General features: G+C 36.0%; 1 protein-coding gene across 1 annotated transcript in view; it reads right to left on the bottom strand.

Annotated features, from left to right (window-relative positions):
• Window positions 1-17,823, bottom strand: part of VAV3 (vav 3 guanine nucleotide exchange factor) — a 515,438-nt gene that overhangs the window by 34,148 nt on the left and 463,467 nt on the right. The window contains exons 22-24 of the mRNA XM_006865984.1: window positions 11,983-12,017; window positions 3,820-3,936; window positions 3,154-3,241 (exon numbers count right to left, since the gene is read on the bottom strand). Coding sequence (XP_006866046.1) covers window positions 3,154-3,241; window positions 3,820-3,936; window positions 11,983-12,017 — 240 coding nt within the window. The remainder of the gene's footprint in view (window positions 1-3,153; window positions 3,242-3,819; window positions 3,937-11,982; window positions 12,018-17,823) is intronic.

Below are 17,823 nucleotides of genomic sequence, written 5' to 3'. Positions count from 1 at the left end.
TTTCATACCGAAGATGGAAGGATATGGAATTATTCTTTAGAAACGCCTTAAAACCACAGACTGCTGCTTACTTATAATGGGAATTTCTTGAGGCCCTGTAATCTTGATTTAGAGTGTGGCGCTGTGGGTTAATGCATTGGAGTGCAAGGTTGGTCTGAACCACACGGTTGGCGGTTCAAGCTCACCAGCCGCTCCTTGGAAACTCTATACAGGGTCACTATGAATCAGAACCGATAGCACTTAACAACAACAAATAATAATCATGCTACAGTTAACCTGTTAACCTTCAATCTCCATCCAACAGAACCAGGCCTTTCCTATCAAGTATCCATGTGACACTTTTCCACATAGGTTCAAAGGGCAGCATGCTAAGGAGTTCTTCTTGATGCAGATGGACTTAATCATTTTCAAATTGCTACATTATGGATTACACCTAATCATAAAGAAAACAAAAATCCTCACAACTGGACCAAAAGCAACATTATGATAAATGGAGAAAGATAAAAGAGAAAATCATACAACTTACTGCACTGAGAAAATCTGCTGCAAAAGACCTCTTTAAGGTGTTAAAGAGCCTGCAAGGTCGGCAGTTCAAACTTACCAGTTGCTCCTCATAAACCCTAGAGAGGGTTGCTATGAGTTGGAACCAACTTGATGGCACTTAAACAACAACAACCATGTGTTAAAAAGCAAAGATATCCCTTTGAAGACTAAGGTGCACTTGACCCAAGCCATGGTCTTTTCAATTTACCCTAAGTAATTTAAACCAATATTTGCTAAACCCAGCCAAAGTATTTTTCTGATACTGAGAGGTTTAGTCCCTTGTCTTTATTCTTCTCCACCCTTCCCCCCATTTATACAATTATTTTATTAATAGGTTTTAGTATCATGGTAATTTTGTTGTTAATTCTTATTCTCATCTGGTGACCACTGGACTATGCACTTCCTTATGAAATATTCCCAGATACGGAGGGGAGAAATACATGCATGCATCTCTAACAGTGGTATTTCTGCTACTTTAGACATCCTATATAATGGAGTCCTGGTGGGGCATTTAGGATTAAGTATTGGACCACAAGGTTGGTTTGAATAGCAAGACGGCGGTTCACATTCACTAGTCACTCCTTGGAAATCCTATACAGGGTTGTCACAAGTTGGAACCAACTCTACGGAACTTAACAGAACAACAAAGTTAGGGAAGTTTATTTAGTACTGTAACAAGCACATTAAATTCCTTATTCAGAGCATCATTGTAGAAATGTCTCTTGCTCCCTGGGACAAACTACCCAAATTCTGTGTCTCTGTTGTTTTTAAGGTAATCACAGCTTTATATGTAGACAGGAACTCAAGGACCTACATCCACTATTTCAGGTCACTGTGGTATTACAGGTTTTTCACATCTAGCCTTAGTGCCAAGGAACTTTCTTGAGCTGAACCCAAGTGACACAAAGCTGAATTGATTAGCTCTTTTCAGAATATATTCTTTTCATCCTTTAACCTGTCTCCTCTGATGGGAATTCTTTTTGATACTTTCAAAGTCTGTAAGACAGGTCCTCATCTTTGGCCCTGCAGCATTTTTTAAGTCCCATATTAACTATAACACTGTGGAGCAGCCTCATTACCATCCAAGGAAGTTCTACAGGTGAAGGTGCAAGCTGGTGTGTCTTGCAGAGATGTGGAGACCCCCCGTGCATGCTTTTATCATGTCTCTGCTGGGTCTGCCATTCATTATTTGTGCATCCACTTGCCACTTCCCTCCTAGATTTTCATTTTATGAGGAACCTCCTCAGGTCCCGTTCTCTCTGTGCACAGTCTGAATGTTCCAACAGAACGTAAGTCACTTCCAGCAGAGTGGATGCCTAGATCTTGGGTACCAATTTGACAGAGTTTACAGTTTCCTGGGCATATTCTCGCTGCCCATCTTCAATGTTTGAAGAGGGAATGTGATATTTTTGTCCAAAAAGCTCTTCTTACCTAGCTTTCAACTTAAGGGTCCTCAATATCTTTAAAACATGGAACCTTGTCTTGAAGCAAGTCAAAATTTTTAGACACAACTTTTAAACTGGTCTTTTTTGTGTGTGGCTCTCAAACTCAGTTTTAACTTTAATGTTAACATCTGCAAAATGCTTTGAGATGTTTTCTGAATGGATGCAGTACGTATCATTTGATTGATGGTTCAATCAATGAGTGGCCCTTACCAACGTTACTCAAAGTACTTAGCTGAATGCTACAAATGCATCTTATGTCCTGCATCCAAAATCTTCATTATCACAAGAAACTCTACCAAACTAGAGAAACAAAGATTTGAGACCAGTTTTAAGGAAATGTGCATTTTTTCTTTACCACCAGCAATGCACAGGTAATGACATACATGCATTGTTTATATACTATATACACATGATTCTTATATAATAATACAATTACTTAAAATCATTTTAAGAAAAGAATGAGAATGAACCTAATCGTTTTTTATTTGTATGCAATGACTTGGCAACAATATACTTTTTCTATCTAAATATAAAATTCCTATGAAATATCAACTGTTGTGTTGTAAAAATGTTGCACTGCTAATGCTTAATTATCCAAGGTAATAGAGGAGAACCATAGCACAGAAAATTAAAAATAGCAGAAAGGCAAAAAGCTTTTAAATTTGATTTTATATTGCACTTCATATTAAATGAGCCTAAATGTGAAGGGTATTTTGCTAATTACATATTTTTATGTTATAATTTGAAATCTCTTTCTCTGCCTGAGTAATGAGGAAGGGGCAAAGGAAAGATGAATAGGAAAGAAATTCATATCATTCAAAACCACAGCGAACTTCACACAACTAACAGAAAGTTGACTGCACTTGTATGGAAATGGTTTTTACTGCTTTCACTAAGAATAAAAAATAATGTAAGCTCTGAAAGATTTTCTAAATTACACAAGCTTAATTTACAATAAAATGTATGATTAAAGCAACATAAACCACAACTGGAGTTCTTAAGATCAGAGTTTTCAAGATTCTGCTGCACATTACAGTATGGCTCTCTTTAAATAACTTTTCAATGAGCAAAATTTCCAAGGAACTACAGAATTAACACTGACCCAATAACAGAAATAAATAAATAAATAAAAACTCCTGATTGAAAAGAACTAATCAATTCTTACCATTAAACTTTTAAATTTTCTATTTTCTGCAATGTGAAAAAAGCCATCTCTTGTTAAAATCTTGATGTGCTTTGCTTCATTATTATACCTGTGGGCGATGAATAACTTATGAATATAAATGTGTTTTTAATCAGTAGAAATCAATAATTACCAGAGGGCAAGCCCCAATAACATTATAGGAATTAATTCTGAAGACAAAATATATACCTATGCCAATACACTGGTGACAGCTAATTAACAAAATATATTTACTAGATTGGTTAAAGATACAAGCAATATTTGAGGTGAAGAGAAGGGCTGAGGAAGATTTAAGCTAATCTTTATTTCCAATTTGTTCAGTAAATTCACTTTGAGAATATATAAAAACAAAATAAAACAACATCTAGTAACGTATACTACTAGAATTTATTAGAAATAAATATACACATCCAATCAACAAAAATACAATGTTATGAAAGAAATCTAATATGCCAATTAGCAGCCTATAACACTTATTACTGTTTTTCTAACAGATATTTTCAAGTATTAATGAACTGTCTGGATAGATGCATTATTTCTGCTGCAATTAGAGAGTTGGTTTTCAACTTTAGTGTTATACATGTCATATGGTCTATGCAATTATGAAAACAGGAAATCTATTTCTGTAAAAGTACTTGTCCTACTTACTTAATGCTAATTGCATATTCTCCTGACTCTTTGGTCCTGTGCCTCACAAGGTAAGTACTATTTACCCTATTAATAAGTTCAGTCTCTGCCTGCAATCTTTCCATTGCTCCAGCATACCTGTAAGAAACAATGACACAGAAAATTTGGACAATGTAACTAAAAGAGAAAAGAGGCTAAAAGTAAGTTTATGTCACGATTTTAACTTAGTAGCAGATCTGAATTGGTTACTGCTGTATGAACTAACTGCATGGATTCCAAAAATGAAAATATAGAATAAAAGCTTAATATGTCCAAGCACAAATGCACTACTACAATGAACTTAAGTAAAATTAATCACATCTAATACAGAGTAAGCACTCAGAAAATATCTGTTAAACAAACAAATGGAACAAGCAGAGGCGCTAATAGGTACTGGGTTAGAAAGAGAGTTATGGGGAGCTAAGGGATAAGAAGAAAGGTCTGCATGAAGGGATCACCTTGTAAAACATAGACACACACACCTCCCAAACTTTAAGGTTTATTATGTAAACTATTTAACAAAATCTTCTTTGAGCATCTTTTGAAGAAAATGCCAGAAATAATTTAAATTATTTTATGGTAATTATTTTGGGATATAAAAACACTTCTTAAAATCTATATCTTGATCATCTATTTCCTTAAGAAAATTGTTGCAGTGAGTGAAATTTATTTTTAAAAAGTAGATAGTTTTTAAAACCAACATTCATTTCTCACTAGGCTATGTTGGCCATAAATATGTCTAAACTTCATAGCAACAACAATAATAAATGACTCAAATTACATGTTAAAATATTCCTTAATAGGTATTTACATCAAATATAAACTTAGCAGCTCTTGACAAAATACAAACAGATTTGGGGCAATAAAAATTGGACAATTGATTTTATGTTTAGATCAGCCATCTTTCAAACATCCCATGAATTAATCTCCCAGGAAGTTCTCTGATTCATATATAAATTTGTGTGACTCAGTATAAATATCCATCACTAATCTACAATAAATATTTATTTAAAATGCACATGGTAAGTATTCAACGAACTTTGTTGAGAGAGTGAATTTTAGGTTTCCACCAAGTATATAAAAGGAGGCAATGGTAGTTGATGTAGATGATACTTTAGGTTTAAAAGTACAGGTATGAAAAACTCATGAACAATTACAACATCTGACCACCCCTACCTCGTCAACCTTATCTGTTACAACCCTCCTCTTCTAATCTTCAGCATTCTCTCAGGACCAAGGACTCAGCAAGGTCCTTTTGGTCTTGGAGTCTTCTTACAGACTGCCCTTGCATGGAAAATACTCACTCCATCATCCCACTTTCTTACTCATCATTAAGGTTCTGAGATTCTTCCGCTATCATCCTAACTAAAGAATATTTGTTGTTCCATACATGGCATGTTTCATCTCATTTTTCCCATTACAAAAACACTAAATCCACTGCCATTAAGTCAATTCCAATTTATAGTGACCTGATAAAGGGTTTCAGAGATTGTAGCTTTTAATGGGAACAGACATGGTCATCTTTCTCCCAGGGAGCAGCTGGTTAAACTGTTGACCTTGCACTTAGCAGCCCAACATCTAACTCACAGTGTCATCAGGGCTCCTAAATTTTTTCCTTCATGGTTCTAATCCCAATGAGCATACAGTTTTGTATCAAAATATTCCTTTCATTGTCTAACCAGATTTCGATTCTGAGTCCCATTTCAAGTTTGTTTGTTCCCCCCGCCCCCCATGACTTTTACCTGCATATGTGAGGCTTCAAAAAAGTCCTATGAAAAACCTACTTGTAGGTTTCAATTTTTTTTGGCATCAAAATAAACTCATACTAACTTGTTATAAAGTGTCTGAATATGATCTAGCTTGAGATATTAAGCAGGATGACAGCCCCTATCAGAACAACATGAATTCTGCTAAAACCAGAGCAAGAACAAATACCAAATTTATGGTGAAGCTTGGGTGTTATAATGCGAAATCCCTAATGTCAAATGAAAAGTTTATGGGGCAATGCCCCAAAGATATCAGCAATTTACAAAAGGAAAACAAATTTTAGGAAGAAAAAAGATGATATTAAAAATGAAACCCACAGAGGTAGACCAGGCATATCAATTTGCAAGGAAGCAATTAATCTTATCTATATCTGGTAGCGTAGTGGTTATGAATCGGGCTGCTAACCTCAAGGTCAGCAGTTTGAAACTACCAGCAGTTCCGCGGGAGAAAGATGAGGCGTTCTGCTCCCGTAAAGATTTACAGCCTTGGAAACCCTGTACAGGGTCACTATGAGTCGGAACCGACTCCACAGTACTTAACAACAACAACAATGCCTTAATTAAAGAGGACCTACAATTAACAGAAAAGACACCCAATGTCACAGACATCTCACTTGTTTAGCTTACACAATTCTGTTTTAAAAAAAGTAAAGTAGAACATACTTTCTACTTGGTGGGGACTAAAACTATTGTGCCCAGAACACCTACAGACAAGAGCGAAGTTTTCAATGGTCATTTTAAACAAGTGGTATCAAGATCCTGAAGTATTTCTTGGAAGAGCTGTAACAGGTGATGAAACATGGCTTTACCAGTATGTTCCTGAATAAAAGGACTCCAGGTATAGTGCTGTAGGATAAGCACTGGACTGCAAGGTCGGTTTGAACTACAAGGTCCATGGTTCAAACTCACCAGCTGTTCCTCGGAAACCCTATACAGGGTCACTATGAGTCGAAACTGACTTCGTATCTCTTAACAACAACAAAAACAAGGAAGCTAAACACAGTCACTATTTGAGCATACTCATTCATTCAACAAGTACTTTGAGTGTCAGGCACTATACTATGGATCAGAACCAACTCCACATCTCTAAACAGAAACAACAGTACCAAAAAATCAATGGCTACCAAGAGGTGGAAATGGTCCAATCAAAGGAAAAGCAGACCGGTCAAGAGCGAAAGTGATGGCAACAGTTTTTTGGGATGTTCAAGGCATTTGCTTGCTGTCTTTCTGAAAGGCCAAAGAATAACATCTTCATATTATGAGAGTGTTTTGAGAAAGTTAGCCAAGGTTCCAGAAAAATTGCCTGGAAAGATTTACCAGAAAGTCAATCCCTAGCACAGCAATGCTCTTGCTCATCCCTCCCATCAAACAAAAGCAGTTTTGCAAGAGTTTTGATTGGAAATCTTTAGGAATCACCTGATTTGGATCCTTGTGACTTCTGTTTGTTTTCTAATCTTGTTGCTGTTATTGTTAAGTGCTGTTGAGTTGGTTCCGACCCATAGTGACCTATATAGGGTTTGCAAGGAGTGGCTGGTGAGCCTGAACCACTGACCTTGTGGTTCAAACTCACTTCGTAGACCAGTGCATTAACCCATAGTGCCATACCAGGAATCCTTTCTTAACTCTTTAGAGGGCACTGATTTTTCTTCAGTTAATGATGGGTTGACAGGGTTACATTTCCAGGAGTATCAGTCTTTTAGGGTTATCAGCCAATAGGGTTAGGCTTAAAATGCCTGGACCTTGAATAAGCTTATGTTTAGAAATAAAGTTTATATTTTGAGTTTTTATCTTTTAATTTAATTTTTCTATAAACGGTTTGAAGTTCCTCATGTTTCTAAAAAACATGATTATATAACAATTTCTTAATCCATCAATTTTAGATTTCAGAAAGAGTAATCATATTCTTCCCATCTATCTATCATAATGCTGTTCCTCGCCCTTCTCTTTTTGTAGTTTCTACAGAGCCAAGCCACCATCATGTTTAGGCATGCTCTCATGTTCAAAGAATGTCTGACAGCCAGAAAATAACTGCCTCATATTTTTGTTTGGTTATGCTTCTTTGTATCTAACACAAATTCTTTCCATATTCTCCAAGGAAATGATAGAACCTCTACTAATATGTTTTTTCAACACCATGTAATATACCAATTCATTTCTTTCTCTGGATATATCTCTCCTTGTACCCTCCACTTTATCTCATAGCAACTGCTCACTCTTGAAACCTGCTGCATTAGTGTAGGTTTAGAACGCCTCTCTGAATTTTTCCAAGGTTTCCTTTTATTTCCTAGATTTTGCACCTCCCTCTTTCTTTGTTTACTAGCTCATACTCCAGCTTCCTGTAAAATGATATAGTTGATGCACTACTGATAGCTCACAACCATAAAAATACATTTTATCCTAACAATCCATAATTTGGCTGGGTATAGAATTCCAGATGAGAAATTATTTTCCTCAGAAATTTCAAGACATTGCTCCATTTTCTTCCAATTTCCAATTCCAGCATTTCATTCTGATGTGACCTGATGTTATTTCTCCCTGTGAATTTTTAGATTTTTCCTATATTCATTACAGTGATAATTTTATGACATTGTGTCTCCTCATTATGTGTTGTACTTTGGACTTCAATACTGTACCAGATTCTCAGCAGTGTCTTCAACTGGGAATGACTATATCTCAGTTTTGAGAATTGTTTGTTTTATAATTATGATCCTCTGTTTTCTCTTTTTAAAGTTCTTACTAGTTGATGGCTTTACTTCATGGGATGAATGACTAATTTTCATTCTTCTCCCCCATACTATCTATCTCTTTGACTTTCTAGATGATTAGCTCACTCACCCCACCCCCCACCTTTTTCTTGTTTCTGCTTGTTCTCTTTATAAAACATCTAGTTCATGTCAAAAGTTGTGATGGTGTATCAATTCTAAGGAGATAAATATATATATATTAATTCCTTTTTTTCTGTTCCCTCTAGCATCTCTGTTATCTTCAAGTTTATTTTCCCATTTATTTCCTTTTATCTGCAATTCAAAACTTTCCAGAAATGTATGATTACCTTGTGTTTTCTATTCATATTTAATAAGTAGGTATCCATGAATGGGAGATTTTGTGTATGTGAGCTCCAAGATAGGCTCATTGGATAGGAAGCTAATCATTTTGCAAGGACTTGATAGTTTGGCTAGGTTTAACATCCAAATGTTAGGATTCGAGTTTTATTGTTGTTGGGTTTTTTGTTTTTTTTTTGCTTTAAGGCCATTTAACTTCTTTAGAGAAAAATCTTCCAAATTCCTGCCTGGAAGCCCAAAGAGGGTAGGATGTTTATGAGAGACACAGCTGTCACAGCAATGAAACTAAGCCATGTGAAGGGACTGGGGAGAGGTTCTTTCATTATTTAGCATACATACTCTCCTTTAACCCCTATGTTTTCAGTAATGGCATCTTCCCCAAACTCTATTGGGCTTGGTCTGTCCATATCAGGGCATCTCTGCCTTATTTTTTCTATGAAATATATTTTCCAAATCTAGTGTCTTCTGCCAGGGTAGAAAAAAACAAGTTGTCTGACTGCAGGGAAGAAGGAGCAAGAAACTTGGCATCTGTTTCCTGTTCTTTATAGAGCTTTTCAAATGATGTTCAGTTTTCAGCCTTCATGACACTCCAAAACATAAGATAATTGAAGATAATTGTCTTTATTTTCTATTTCATTTCATGGCCTATATAAGACCAAGTTCATCTTGTGGGAACAACCTGTTTTTAAATGTGGAAATAATGAACAGGTAATATACTTAGTGATATTCAACTTATCAGTGACTTGAGAACCACATGTCGTCATTCAGTGCAATTTTCTCTAAGCAGTTTAGCATTACTGAAATTGAAGCTTCCATTTTCTGGTGGATTTGATCATTTTGTTCCCTAGCAGAAGGCATTTCACATAAAACTGCCTGCTTAGTTTGAATAAACTGTCCAGGTCACTTAGGAATAAAAAGTAATTTTAAAATTCTACTATGAAATATCCTTATTTCTTCTCATTTTCAAGGCTATCCTTTTGTTTGAATTTCTTCTTCCTCTTTTTTTTAATCATTAAAAACAATACTATCCTAATTGGTCATATTTTAATGCAATTTTTAATAATTGTTAAGTGTGTAGTTTAAAACAAAGGGCATACCTGTACTCTTCTGTGTTCTGAATGCTACCCACATACCTGACTGGTTTATTTAATAAAATCCATGTAGCTTGCATCAGTAGTCTGTATCTCTAACATTATTATCCTATTACTATAATGGAGTCCTGGTGTGGCGCTGTGGGTTAATGCACTAGAATGCACTGTAGGTTTGAACTGCAAGGTTGGTGGTTCAAGCTCATCAGTCACTCCTTGAAAACCCTCTAGAGGGTCGCTATGGGTTGGAACCAACTCGATGGCACTTAACAACAACAACAACAACAACATGACTATAATGTCTAGCTGAGCCCTGGTGTGGTGCTGCAGGAGACACTCTGTCAGACTGGTAAGCAGAAGGCTGATAGTTCAAACCCACCAGCCATTTTTGGAAACTCAACACAAGATGCCTGTGAATTGGAAGTGACTCAGTAGCACACAGCAAGTAATGCCGATTGTTGTTGTTGTTAAGTGCTGTAGAGTCAGTTCCAACTTATAGTGACCCTTTACAGGGTTTCTGAGGAGTGGCTGGTGGGTGTGAACCACCAAACCAACCTTACAGTTCAAACCAAACTTGTGGTCCGGTGCCAGTATTGAAAAGTTACCTAGCCTTTTCTAGGATTTGGCTTATACTACATGAAATATTAAGAGTATTATAAAAATCTGAGACAATGCAGGTGCTAGCTACACTTGTACATGGAACTTATATTCTCTCAGGATATCTTATTTACACACATATCCTGATACTTCATGTGTGTGTGCATATATGAAGGAATTCCAAAAAAGTTGTGGAAAATGAAACAAAACAATAGCTTTATGACATTCCCTCATACATTAATGTGGAGTCCTGGCGTGGCATTATAGGATAAGCATTGGATTGTTAACTACAAAGTAAGTGGTTCAAACCCACCCGCCACTACTTGGAAACTCTATACAGGGTGCTTCTGAGTTGGAACCAACTCAACCATTCTTAACAATAACAATGTACATTAATATCAAGAAAATGAAAGTGGATTCAGCAGTGTTAGGAAGAGGAAAAAAAGCAAAATTCAGGAAAACAAATATAAACTGAGTAAATATGCTCATGTTTTTTATCTAGAGGTTGGTAAAATATAAGGTCAGCAAAAAGGAGGAAAACTCTCAATGAGATGAATTGACACATAAACCAAACAATAAACTCAAACATACCAACAATTATTCTCTTATACATAAAAGTACTAAATGTCAGAGCTGACTTTATAGCAACTAACAACAATGAAAGTGTGTGGCACTCCTGGTGTGGTACTGTAGGATCAGCACTGGACTGTGAACCACAAGATAGGCAGTTCAAACCCACCAGCTGATCCTCAGAAACCCTGTAGGATCACTATGAGTCAGAGTGGACTCGAGTGCACTTAACAAAAAATAACAACAATAGCAAGGTATAGATAACCTGGAAAGCTGGCTCTAAAACATCCTAATTGCCTGGCCTGGCTTTTCCCTTTGCTTCTCAGCTGTAAAAAGGGCATCATAACCACCTTCCATGTATGGGTGTTGCAAAAACAAACAAACAAACAAACAAAGAGCACTAAGTATACTGCCCATCACAATATATAGTAGTTATCATATGATGATCATAACTATTCTGGATTCTAAATATGTTTCTCCAGTTGAAGATATCACTGTCCCCTCAAACTCAGAATGTCTAGAAAACAATCATCATTCACTTTACTTCACTTCCTTCTTCCTATTAATGATGCTACCGTCTCCCAAGTGGTAGGTGAGCTCCATGTAAGCCTGGAACTTTGATGGTGATACACCTTGCTCTTCACATATTACATGGGTACAGTTGTATTTTTTAGGATCTGTCATCCTTTTTAGACTTACTTTTAGTTTTAGTTAATGGAATCATACTTTTTGTGCTGTCTTCTGTTGTGCTAAGTCTGCATTTCTAAAATACAACATACATAGTTGTGTATGTACCATTTCTTTCTGTGACTGCTAAAAACTTTGCATTTATCATCAGACACACACAGAGACATACACAGATACACACACACCACTCTCCAACAGAGATATGGAAAGGTCAGCAATACATAAATTCATTTCAATGTTTTGTGACATCTGAAAACACCTTAAGCCAGGACAAATGGGAATGGAATGTGGTTGGTTACTACCTGCACATTTAGGCGTCCTGGAGCTAAGAGGATGGTATTTCAACTTAGCTACATAAACATTTTTAATACTTACCAGGGTTGGCAAGAATAATCTACTGGTTTGGGCACCTAGGACATAAAAAGGCAAAAATAGATTAAGTTTACTTAAGGGAAGCTTTTAGAAATCAATCACTAATTCAGTTCAGCTGAGTCAGCTCTATAAAACCCTAAGTAGCACAGCCCTGAAACTATCCATTGGCAATTTTATACAGAGTGAATCATAGTCTATGCCAGGTAAGTAGAAAATAATTCATTTCACTTTAATTCATTCTTTCATTCATTTTACTGCCACAGTAACTCCAAGGAGAATGATATGCAGGGAAAAATATTAACTGGAAGCCTTCAGTATTTATTATCAAGACAATTTAATCCAATTGTAGAAAATTAAAACAAAAAATGTTTTGAAGAAAACCAAATAGCACTCTGCTTTTCCAAAACATTGAGAAAACATGCTACAAAAAGAATACATACTAGATGTAGACCCTTATTTTCTAAAACAAATCCAAATCTCTGATTTTGAAGCCTGCCAACTTAAAACCTTTTATTTAGGAAAAAAAGTAGTGGAAAATATTATTTCCCCCTTTTCTCATTCCTTTATAGCTTCTGACAAGGGAAAATATTGCATTTTCTGTGCAAATATGAAAAATAAACTTCTTAGAATGGCTGATGGAAATTAGTGAATGAACAAAGTCAAAGAAGTTATACTAATATTCCTCAAATGCCAAATCAAATATATACTGCAGAAGGGAACAGAGTTAAAACATTCTTGAGAAAAGATTAGTGAGGACAATGAATTTGTCTTATATTCAGAAACTTTTCATGAAATCTTTGAGTATTTGATAGAGATACACTGGATGCTATTTCTGGACCTTTTTATTTTAGGTGATTAAATATACTATTGCCCTCAATTATAATAACAATAAGCAAAACAGAATTTCAGAGCTTTGATCAATGTGAATATATCTTTATGTCAATTTTATAGATAAAAAAATAATCTTTCTGGTCCAAACATCCCTATGGATACTAAGATTTAAATTTCTGTCTTATGGATTTTATTTTATTTTTATCACCATATATAGAAATGAATATTGAAAGCAGATAATTCCCATTCAAATCTTGCAAATATTTTCTTAGACCATGCTTTTCACAAATAGAAATCAATCTTCAACTGTTTGCCCTTTGATGAGATACACACGGTTTTTGAAACTTCATAGGAAAAATATTTCCTCCTTCATTCTCCCTCTTTGTATACTTTGTTGTTGTGTGTTGTCAAGTTGGTTCCGACTCATACAGACCCTATATAGGATTTTCAAGGAGCAATTGGGGGTTTGAACCACCAACCTTGAAGTTCACAGTCCAGTGCATATTCTACAGCATCACACCAAGACTCCTTGTATACTTTGTTGTTGTTGTTGAGTGCCATTTAGTTGGTTGTGACTCTTAGGGTCCCTGTATAGGGTTTCCAAGGAGGTGCTGGTGAGTTTGAACTGCCCACCTTGCTGTTCAAACAGACTTTGTGGTCTAGTGCTTATCCTATAGTGCCACACCAGGACTCTGCTGTATACTTTTAAACATGCTTATTTCCAAACCAGCTTATCTACATTGCTCATTTAGAAACTGAGGTAGATTTTATACACAGAACTTTAAAATATTTTGTTCAGAGTTTATGATTTTTATCTGTGGTGGTATGGTGTGTGGTGGTGAAGTCCTGGTGTGCTATTGAGGGTTAATGTTCTGGACTGCAGAGTTGGTCTGAATCTCAAGGTTGGTGGTTCAAGCTCACTAGTCGCTCCTTGGGAATCCTATATAGGGTCACTCTGAGTTGGTACTGACTCAACAGCACTTAACAACAAAAACAACATCTGTGGTGGGGTTAGCCCAATAGATATACTCAACATTTACCACAAGTAAAACCTTCTTGCTTTCATTAATGCTTCTGTGAGCTGAGAATCGAATCATCAGTCATTTGTACTTAATATATCTTTTCTCTTTGGTTGGTTTTAATATTTTCTTTTTCTTTGATGCTATGTACTTTCACTAAAAAGTATCTAACTAACTAAATCTATTGCTATTAATTCAATTTGATTCTGACTCATAGCAACTCTATAAGAAAGAGTACAGAGAGAGGTGGGGCTTGATGGTGGCTAGGGTGGAGGTGCAGTGAGGTTCGCCATTAGCCATACCACAGAATACCAAGCAAAGCAGATCCAGGGCAAAGCTCCAAAACTAGGAACCACAGAGATAGGAATATTTTAAAAGTTTGAAGGCTTATAGCTACTGGAACTTGAAGCTGAAGTAAGAAATTGCGTACTTTTGAATCTGCCAGGCTCAGAGGCCTAGAGCCAACATTTTGGGTGAGACTAGATGCCAAGACCAAGTGAGCGAGCAGAAACACCACAGAAAAATGCCACGAGAACCTTGGAGCAAAAGTGAACAATACACTTTGTCTGTTTTATTTTGTTCTGATTTACTGTTTTTTTTTGTTTTTGTTTTTTTTTTTTAATCTGGTCATTGACCCCCACCACTGTTTGTGCAACTCCATTCCAGTGACTAGAGGGGGAGCCTGAGTGAGTGGACACCCCCACCCTTACCACTGGTGGGTTCTTCTGCCACGCATGCGCACAGATACTCTCAGCCAAAGATCTGGCCCTGAACTTTTTTTTTCTTTTTAAATATGGGAAAGACCAGGACAGGGCGGTAGAGAGGGAAAGAGAGTTTAAAAATAAAACAGACCAAAAATTAAATTAAAACCTGAGGTATAGCATAACAACCAACAGTGGTATCTTGAAATCTCTCAGGCAGCTTTGAAAACAAGAAGCTGAAGTGAGGACATTAAAGTCATACTCACATCTGGCTACAAAGTTTGTATATTTTTTTCTTCTCTCCCTCCTCGCCCTTTTCTGTGATTATAGACTGCAGTATTCAGTCTAGCTTTGTTTTGTGGTTGTTGTTTGGGTTTTTTGTTTTGTTTTGTTTTGCTGTTTTATGCTCCCAACTCTACCTTTGGGGGACTCTCTCTCTCCTTGTATTACCCAAGAAGAGTCAGCAACTGCTGCCATATAGTCAAGCTACAATCACACTCTATAAAACACCAAAACCCAGGCAAGAACCAATACCAACTGCCATATGCCAGAGAAGCAGACAACACCTGTGAAAGTTACTCCGAGTTAAACAATAAGAAGAGTGAAAAGGGAAGTCCACGTCCTGATCACATCTACCTGGAAGCAATCAGAAAGCATTAAAAAAATACCAAAATATATACTCAATAAGTATTAAGGCCACAAATAAACACTAAACATGACCAAGAAGCAAAAGCAGATGACCATATCAGCATATGTCCAGAAACAAGTTAAAATGTCCAAAAATATGACCTAGAGGTAGACCTGGACTCCATTCAGGAAGGAGGACAGGCCTTGGAAATGCCTGACAAGGAATTAAGAAAAGTGATTATAAAATGTTTCAAAATACTTTACAATGGAGTTGAGAAAAATAAGGAAGAAGTCAAGAAAGTGCTACAAGAACAATCAAATAAGATAGATTCAGCATTGGAAACAATTCAAAACCTACAGAAAGAGGTCCAAATGATCGATAATAGAATATCAGAAATAGACAATAATCTGAAAGGACAAAGGAGTAGAATAGAAGAGATGGAAGGCAGAACCAGTGAGCTGGAAGACAAATCTCTCAATACCACTAAGATAGAAGAGCAAATAGATAAAAGGATAAAAACATCTGAAGAAGGTCTAAGATTCATGTTGGACAACATGAAGAGGAATAACTTAAGAATTATCGGCATTCCAGAACAAGAATAATCACATAAGTCCACAGAGGAAATAGCTGAAGAACTGCTGGAAGAAAATTTCTCTAACATCCTGAAAAGTGAAAACGTAAACATCCAAGAAGCTCAATGAACCCCAGGAAGGACAGACCCCAAAAGAAAATCACTGAGACATATCATAATCAAGTTCTCCAAAATCAAAGATAAGGAGACACTCCTGAAAGCAGCTAGGGAAACAGAAGTGTTATATACAAAGGCAAACAAGTCCAATTAAGCTCAGATCTCTCAGCACAAACCATGCAAGCAAGAAGGCAATGGGAGACATATACAAAATCCCAAAGGAAAAAAAAATTGCCAACCAAGACTCCTTTATCCAGAAAAGCTATCAATCAAATACAACAGTGTAATCAAAACATCCCAGGATAAACAGAAGCTAAGGGATTTTGCCAAAGCCAACCCTGTGCTACAAAACATTCAAAAGGGAGTTCTGTGGATTGAGAACCAACAAGAACAGACAACAACCAGAGATTGACATATGTGGCAGCACTTCCCAGAATTAAATCAACAGAAGGAAAAGTTGAGAAAAGAACAAAACTATAAGAACAAACTCAGAGAATCTGGGAGGTCAGTCTATGATCAAAATCATTACAATGTAAAAAGAAGGTAAACATGTAGGAACAGAGATCCAGATGGTAAGATCTGGATAAATCAGGTAGATTACAGGATAAAATAGACTGCACTGAATGGAGAGAAAAGTTAATGGACTATAAGGCAACCTCAAAGAAAATTAACACTTCACAGCATACCAAGAAAATGAAAATCCAAGAAGAACATGGAAACATTAAAACTATGAGGAAACTCACAAGAAAGAATACAAAAACATGAACTCAACAAAGAAAGACACACAGAACAAAGAAAGCAGCTACGCCACAAAGCAAAGCAAAGCAAAACAAAACATAATAGCAGCAATTAATCCATATGTATCGATAATTACACTGAATATAAATGGATTAAATGCACCTGTTAAGAGACGGAGAGTGGCAGAATGGATAAGAAAACCAGATCCTTCAATATGCTGTCTGCAAGAGACACATCTTACACACACAGACAAAAACAGATTAAAAGTCAAAGGAAGGAAAAAAATATACCAAGCTGATTCCAATAAAAAACAAACAGGAGCGGCAGTACTAATCTCTGATAAAATAAACTTTAAGGCAAAAACCAGCATACTAGATAAAGATGGACATTACCTCATGATTGAAGGGACAATTGATCAAGATGACATAACCATAATAAATATCTATGCTCCCAATGAAAGAGCTCCAAAATATATCAAGCAAACTCTAATAGATTTGAAGAAAGAAATAGATGAATCTATAATAATAGTAGTTAATTTTAATTCACCACTTTCAAAAATGGATAAAAAACACAATAAACCAATTGGACCTCATAGCATTCAACCCAACAACTGCACAATACACATTCTTTTCCAGTGCACATGGAACATTCTCCAGAATAGACCATGTCTTAGGCCATGAAACAAATCTCCATAGATTTACAAACATCAAAATACTACAAAGCATCTTCTCAGACCAAAATGCTATTAGAAATCAACAATAGGAAGATGAAGGAAATAAAGTCAAATAACTGGAAACTGAATAATACCCTGCTGAAAAGCGACTGGGTAGTAGAAGAAATTAAACGTGAATTCACAAAGTTCCTAGAAACAAATGACAATGAAAACACAACATACCGAAAAATTTGGAAAACAGCAAAAGTGGTCCTGAGAGGATAATTTATTGCAATAAAAGTACACATCCAAAAAGAAGAACCAAAATTAACACATTAACATAGCATCTACACCAATTAGAAACAGACCAACAGAGGGAACCTACAGCCACCAAAAGAAAAGAAACAACAAAGATTAGAGCTGAAATAAATAAGATAGAAAACAGAAAAACTATTGAAAAAATCAACAGGACAATAAGCTGGTTCTTTGAAAAAATTAACAAAATTGACAGACCACTGGTCAACCTAGGGAAAAAAACAAACAAACAGGGAGAAGACACAAATATCTTGCATTAGAAACCACATGGG

Source organism: Chrysochloris asiatica, unplaced genomic scaffold (genome assembly GCF_000296735.1).
Source record: "Chrysochloris asiatica unplaced genomic scaffold, ChrAsi1.0 scaffold00085, whole genome shotgun sequence".
NCBI lineage: Eukaryota > Metazoa > Chordata > Mammalia > Afrosoricida > Chrysochloridae > Chrysochloris > Chrysochloris asiatica.
This window is presented reverse-complemented; position numbering and strand designations above follow the sequence as displayed.